We start from the raw sequence: 6,651 nt of genomic DNA, 5'->3' as shown, positions 1-6,651 counted from the left end.
TATTTATCAAGTATACTTACATCTTTAAACACTGGGCAATTGAAGGGTCATTTTATTAGGCAAAAAGAGATTTCTGCTTATTTCTTTCTATTAATTTTGAGAAATGATTTATTTTAATGTAATTGATTATATATATATATATATATATTAGTTGAAAATAGGTTCAATAGATTTTTTCTTTCCCAGACAGAGTATTAGTGTTGACTTTTTGTTATATAAAGAGTTTTTTAAAACACTGGCTGATGAACATCTGGATGTTTGAACAAAAGCAAAACAATTGATAAGTCTTCTATGAGGAAAAAAGGTTATTTATTTGATAATTACAAACACAGTACAAATTAATCTTTAAAATGATCAATTAATATTCAAATTCAAATCAAATTCAAATTTTATTAATCACATACGAAATCACACAGTACGACATGTAGTGAAGTGATTTTAACGACTGTCCTACATTTGAAGAAAGAAAAGAGTATAAATTAAAGTGTGTGGACATGAAAAATAAGGGATATAGTTAAAAATATATAGAAAAAAATAGGGAAAATTAAACAGTAGAAATTAAAGACAAAAATAATTGTGAAAAACCAGTAGTTCTCGTATATGCATATGCAAATATATGTGTATATTATATATATATATGTATATAAATATGAATATGAATATAAATATGCATAAATAATATAAAAATAAACAATAAATTATAATGATAAAAATAATAATTTAATTTTATATATAATATAAAATGAAATATAAAATATAAAATACGGGGGTCTGCTGGAGCCTATCCCAGCGCACATAGGGCGAAAGGCAGGGGTACACCCTGGACAGTCCATCACAGGGCCACACAGACAAACAACCACACACACTCACTCCTATGGGCAATTTAAAATTACCAATCAACCTAATGTACATGTCTTTGGACTGTGGGAGGAAACCGGAGTACCCGGAGTAAACCCACGCAGGCACGGGGAGAACATGCAAACTCCACACAGAAAGGCCCCAGCCTGTTCGACCCCAGGATTCGAACCCAGGACCTTCTTGCTGTGAGGCAACAGTGCTAACCACTAAGCCACCGTGCTGCCCATTAAAATATAATATGATATGATATGAAATAATATAATATAATATAATATAATATAATAATATATAGTGTATATAAAAATAAAATATTATAATTTAAATGGTATGATAATAATAATAATAATAATAATAATAATAATAATAATATATGCTAATATTAGATTAGCAAAGTTAATATTTAGGGTTAATAAATGAGAAGCCATCAAACTCCTCTTGGATGGACTGGATGAAGAAGGAGAGATTCCCATGAGAAAGCTTGGGCTCCTCACGGGTGAATCTGCCATCAAAATTATTGACGTCCCTCTTTGATGTTATCTGTGGTTGAAACGGTGGAGTGATCTTCCTCTGTTCCAGCCATGACCAGTTGATCTCACTGAAGAAAGGGTGAGCTTTGATGGCATTCTCCTTGCCCTCGGACACCACACAGCCGAGACGATCCATGGGCTTCTTCCTCAGGAACGCTTTGAGGATGTTGACCGCATTCCTACTGAGGTCTGATGGATATTCCGGTTCAGCATTGATGATGGACTCAAACATCTTCTCCTCGTTGTGATCATGAAACGGAGCGTAGCCTGTCATCATCTCGTACATGATCACACCTAGGGCCCACCAATCCACCGATGTGTCGTATTCCCAATACTGTAACACCTCTGGTGCCATGTAGTTGGGTGTGCCACAAAAAGTGTTGGCAGTCTTGCCGTCTAGTATTCCCTCTGCGCACAAGCCAAAGTCAGCAAGCTTGCAGTGGCCATCGGCATCGAGGAGGATGTTTCCAGGTTTGAGATCTCTGTGAATAATCCCGTTGCGGTGGAGGAACATGAGGGCACAGGCGATCTCAGCAGCATAAAATCTGGTGCGGGGTTCATCAAATCCACATGAACAGGAAATGTGAAATGCAAGATCCCCGCCATTCACAAATTCCATTGCGAAGCACAGTGAGTCGCTGGTCTGGAAGCTACAGTAGAGGTGGGTCAGGTAGGGGTGTTCACTGGCCAGAGCCAAGATCCGCCTCTCCATAAAGGTGCAGCTGATGTTTTCATATTCCCAGATCATGTCCTTCTTCATAAACTTCAGCGCATACACCTCATCAGTGCCTTTGAGCTCGGACAAAATCACCTTCCCGTATGTACCCTTTCCAAGCACATTGAGGAAGTTGAAGTCCTCCAGGCTCTTTCTCTCAGGCTGTAGCTCCTCATCCTCTCTGCTCTCCTCTGAATTACACTCATTCAGGACGAAAGCTGTAGGGTCATCACCAGAAGCAGTGGGCAGCGGCTCATCATACAGCTCAGCGACCTTAACACACACAAACACACAAAATTAGTCACTGCAGTTAACAACATTTTGTAAAGTCACAATGAATAAGCCCTTACCTGAGTTCCAGTAAGAAGGTCCTCAGTGTCCTTAAATTGAGAGAAATCCTGCAAATAACATTTAGATAAAGCTCAACGTCTACAACCCCAATTCACAAAAGTGAACATTGAAGCAGAGCAAAAAGATCACAAGTGCTTCATATCACAAGAGTTTTATATTAAAACACAGAACATTATATGGATCTTAATGTCCACTGACTAGAAATCGAAAAACAAAACAAAACAACTTGTAAAGGTGTGTGTGTGTGTGTGTGTGTGTGTCTCTCTCAGCTGCAGCACTGTACAGTACCTCAGACTGGGAGCTGATGGAGTCCGGAGACTGAACCTGATCATCACACCAGGCTCTGTTCAGCTCACCAGCACTGGGAGGCTGTGAAAAGTAAAGCAAAATGTTCACCAGTGTTTCTTATTCTAGCGGTTTCATACTAACACATCTAACATTCTGTCACATGGACAATCCAGCGGTCATCTTTGTAAATAAATTGTAGGTTTGGTTACCAGACTGACAGTTGAAGTGTCTTGTTGAGGTTCAGTGGACTGCAGCTGCAGGTTTGCCTCAACAGCCTTAACACACACAAACACAATTAGTCACTGCAGTTAACAAAATTTTATCACACCACAATGAATAATCCCTTACCTGCATGTCAGTGGACGAGTCTTCAGTGTCGTCATAAGAGAATTCCTATAAATGACAATTAGATGAAACTCAAGAACTATTAAAAAAAAGCATGCATATAATACTCACTACTGTCAAATCTCTTCATCAGAGTAATAAAGACTGATTACCTCATGATGCAAGGGGTACGTCTCTGTGGTTTCACAGGGTTGACTCTCTGGACCCCTTAATATCCTGAGGTGGTCTCTCTTGATTTCCACTGACTAGAAAGAGAACAACAAAAATAAACATTCAAACTTGTAAAGACGTGTGTGTGTGTGTGTGTCTCAGCTGCAGCACTGTACAGTACCTCAGACTGGGAGCTGATGGAGTCCGGAGACTGAACCTGATCATCACACCAGGCTCTGTTCAGCTCACCAGCACTGGGAGGCTGTGAAAAGTAGAGCAAAAAATTCACAAGTGTTTCTCTTTCTAGCAGTTTCATACTAACACATCTAACATTCTGTCACATGGACAATCCTGCGGTCATCTTTGTAAATAAATTGTAGATTTGGTTACCAGACTGACAGCTGAAGTGTCACTGTGAGGGTCACCGGTAAAAATCAGCACTTTGGGCTCATCGACCTTAATAGACATAGACATAGACACACAGTTAGTAGCAGCCTAAAAGTTTGAAATGTAGTTAAAATCGGACTATTTAGCGGACACTTACCTGGAGGACAGAGGGAGTATCAGGTGATTCTCCCAGCACATCCACAGAGTCTGTAAAAAAGGAGTTTTCTGTGACTCAGAATAATGACTTCAATTACAACTAACATTTTCTATCATACATTTACAACCAACAGCCAAGTTTATTAACTAGTAGGTAAAACTAGGAGAAATATTGTATTGTGTTGAGAGCTTAAAACGGGTAGCCATGTTTTCAAGTGCATTAGCATTCAGCTAACTATTCAATTAAAATCAGGCATTAATAATAAATGAGAATATTTAGCCATCTACTGATTTTAATGTTTTATTCTACACAATACAATATTTAGCTCCCCAGCTATATAGCCAGGTTTGTTAGCAGTGTAGCTAATGTTAGACCAGTGTTTCCCACACACACAAATGATAGATTAGTGATGGCAAGCAGATTCATTTTCTAATTATTTTATTTAGTAATCTTAAATGGAGAGAGAGAGAGAGAGAGAGAGAGAGAGAGAGAGAGACCGAGTTCAGCAATCTAACTATCTTTATACTCACTATGATATTGTGGAAATGACACGATTAGCTACATTCTAAAGGCAGATAAGACATTTGTAACAAAAAGACATTAATGACATGTAAAAGGTACATTAATTTAACATGGAATTTGTGTAATAATGAAACACATAGACAAATTCTCTAGATAAATAACATTAGACCAAAAATTACACCGAAATTTAAAGAGGTAAAAGTCCGTGCGCGAGAGCTAGCGAAAAGTCCGTGCGCGAGAGCTAGACTAGACTTGACTAGACTAGATCACTAGACTAAGCATGATTTTGTCTAAAACCAGTGGTCATTATTGTTAAAAGTGACCGACCAGTGAGGTAAACATTTTACTGCCGAAATAAAATAAATTCTTAAGTCAGTGTTATCAATCCGGTTAAGTATTTTGCTGTGTAGTTTATTCCTATGGCCGAGTTCGCTAGCAAGGTAACTAGCATTAGGCTAATTCGCGGCAGAAGAGGATATCGCTGATTAACTAGATAACATTAGACTGTAACACAGTGTAACTTAAACATGATTTATTGTAAAAACACTATGATATTAAAGTCAAATCATCCTACCGTGAGCTGGCTGAGTGTGGTCGGTAGCTGTGCTGCGTCTCTGAAAGTAGCGGTACACGAAGTAACCCGCACCTGCAGAGACAGCGAGCAGCCCCGCAGCACAGCCGATCTTGCGGAGAGGAAAATTTGTCACATCCGGGAGAAATCGTCTAAAGTCCATGGGTTTCTTCTTTTCCAGTTGCTTTCTTTAGTCCTTTGGGTTTGTTCTTCTCTAATCGCTTTCTGTGGTCTTGATTGCTGTTGTTTATCCAAAGTCAAGCACCAACTCAATGTTGTGGTTTGATTTAAAATCGTTCCACGTGACGCGCTATCACCATGGAGACAGTTTAAACAGAAATAAACAGTTCTTTGAACAACAGGACACGCCCACCATGACACGTGCACAGGTTCTGACACCGGGGCTCGAGACCTCACGTGGGATTGTCTGATTTTGGGATTGGGGTTTCTGCATAGAAACTCGATTTATGGATTATTTAATAATAATTTAAAAAAATAAAATGAAATAATACAATTATAAAAGAATAAAAATAAAAATGTATTTATTATTATTATTATTATTATTATTATTATTATTATTGCTGCTGTTTTATGGTTGCAATATATAGTATAATAATGTCTATTTTAACTAATAATACTTAATAGTATTATACAGTAATAATATAACTGACTACCAGATATATAGATAATGTAGCAATATTTACATTCACAGGCGAGAGTATATACAAATAAGGCAGCCAAAACCAAAACAGGGCATAGATCAGCCTCAAAGTCAAGGCAAGCAAGGATTGAAACCAGATTGAAGCAGAAACACGACACGGAACTACACACAACACAAACACCAAATGTGAAGTGAGCAATCAAGCTCCTGGTACTGGCTTCTGTCCCAGCTTTATAGGGACACCATTACTGATTAGTGGTGGTAGAAGCTGGATCATCAGGAAAGCCCGGGCAGGAGTACGGAGTGGACCAACCTGAAGAAGTTAAGCACGGGACAGGACACACAAAACAAACTAGTTCAGTAGGTTACAGACTTAGGATACTATTAGCTTAAAACTGAGCTGTTGCTGCTTTTATTTTTTGTTTTTTAAAATATATACATATAACATATAACAATACATAAAAATGGGGGAAAATAAGAGCTAGTTTAAGTGTTTCAGGAAGAGGTAGGTCTTCAGTCGTTGTCTGAAGACAGTCAGCAACTCGGCTGTACGGACATCTAGGGGAAGTTCATTCCACCACCTTGGTCCCTGAACAGAGAAGAGTCTAGATGTATGCCTACCTTTTACCCTGAGAGATGATGGGACCAGTCGGGCAGTGCTAGTGGATCAGAGGGAGTGAGGTGCAGTGTGAGGAGTAATAAGAGCTTTGAGGTAAGATGGTGCTGGTCCATTCTTGGCTTTGTAGGCCAGCATCAGTGTTTTGAATCTGATGTGTGCAGCTACTGGAAGCCAGTGGAAGAACGCAGCAGTGGGGTGGTGTGGGAGAACTTAGGCAGGTTGAAAACAAGTCGTTCAGCTGCATTTTGGATCATTTACCGTGGATGAATTGCATTAAGAGGAAGATCTGCCATTAAAGAGTTGCAGTAGTCCAGTGTCAAAATGACCAGAGACTGAACAAGCACTTGAGTAGCCTCTGTGGATAAAAATGGTCGAATCCTTCTGATGTTGTACAGATGAAACCAACATGAGCATGTCACATTAACAACATGGGAGGAAAAGGATAACTGATTGTCCACGGTTACCCCAAGGTTGCGAGCAGTGGCCGAAGGGGAGACCAT

General features: G+C 39.1%; 1 protein-coding gene across 1 annotated transcript; it reads right to left on the bottom strand.

Annotated features, from left to right (window-relative positions):
- Positions 1 to 1,251: 1,251 nt before the first annotated feature.
- Positions 1,252 to 6,651, bottom strand: LOC131342014 (protein kinase C epsilon type-like). The gene is made up of 10 exons (XM_058372719.1): positions 6,616 to 6,651; positions 5,747 to 5,845; positions 4,875 to 4,983; positions 3,779 to 3,828; positions 3,625 to 3,690; positions 3,416 to 3,451; positions 3,237 to 3,329; positions 3,088 to 3,132; positions 2,949 to 3,014; positions 1,252 to 2,373 (listed from the first exon to the last, which is right to left on the bottom strand). The coding sequence occupies exons 1-10, from the start codon at positions 6,649 to 6,651 to the stop codon at positions 1,252 to 1,254; spliced, it is 1,722 nt and encodes a 573-aa protein (XP_058228702.1).

Source organism: Hemibagrus wyckioides, linkage group LG20 (assembly GCF_019097595.1).
Source record: "Hemibagrus wyckioides isolate EC202008001 linkage group LG20, SWU_Hwy_1.0, whole genome shotgun sequence".
Classification (NCBI taxonomy): Eukaryota; Metazoa; Chordata; class Actinopteri; order Siluriformes; family Bagridae; genus Hemibagrus; species Hemibagrus wyckioides.
The sequence above is the reverse complement of the archived record's forward strand: the minus strand, read 5'-3'. Positions and strand labels throughout refer to the sequence as shown.

Excerpts from the sequence above, each read along its gene's own strand:
- LOC131342014 (XM_058372719.1), bottom strand. The coding sequence starts at position 6,651 with ATGGTCTCCCCTTCGGCCACTGCTCGCAACCTTGGG. Across the intron at positions 3,691-3,778 it reads ATACTCCCTCTGTCCTCCAG|GTCGATGAGCCCAAAGTGCT; the intron begins GTAAGTGTCCGC and ends ATGTCTATTAAG. Across the intron at positions 3,452-3,624 it reads ACACTTCAGCTGTCAGTCTG|GTTCAGTCTCCGGACTCCAT; the intron begins GTAACCAAATCT and ends TGTGATGATCAG.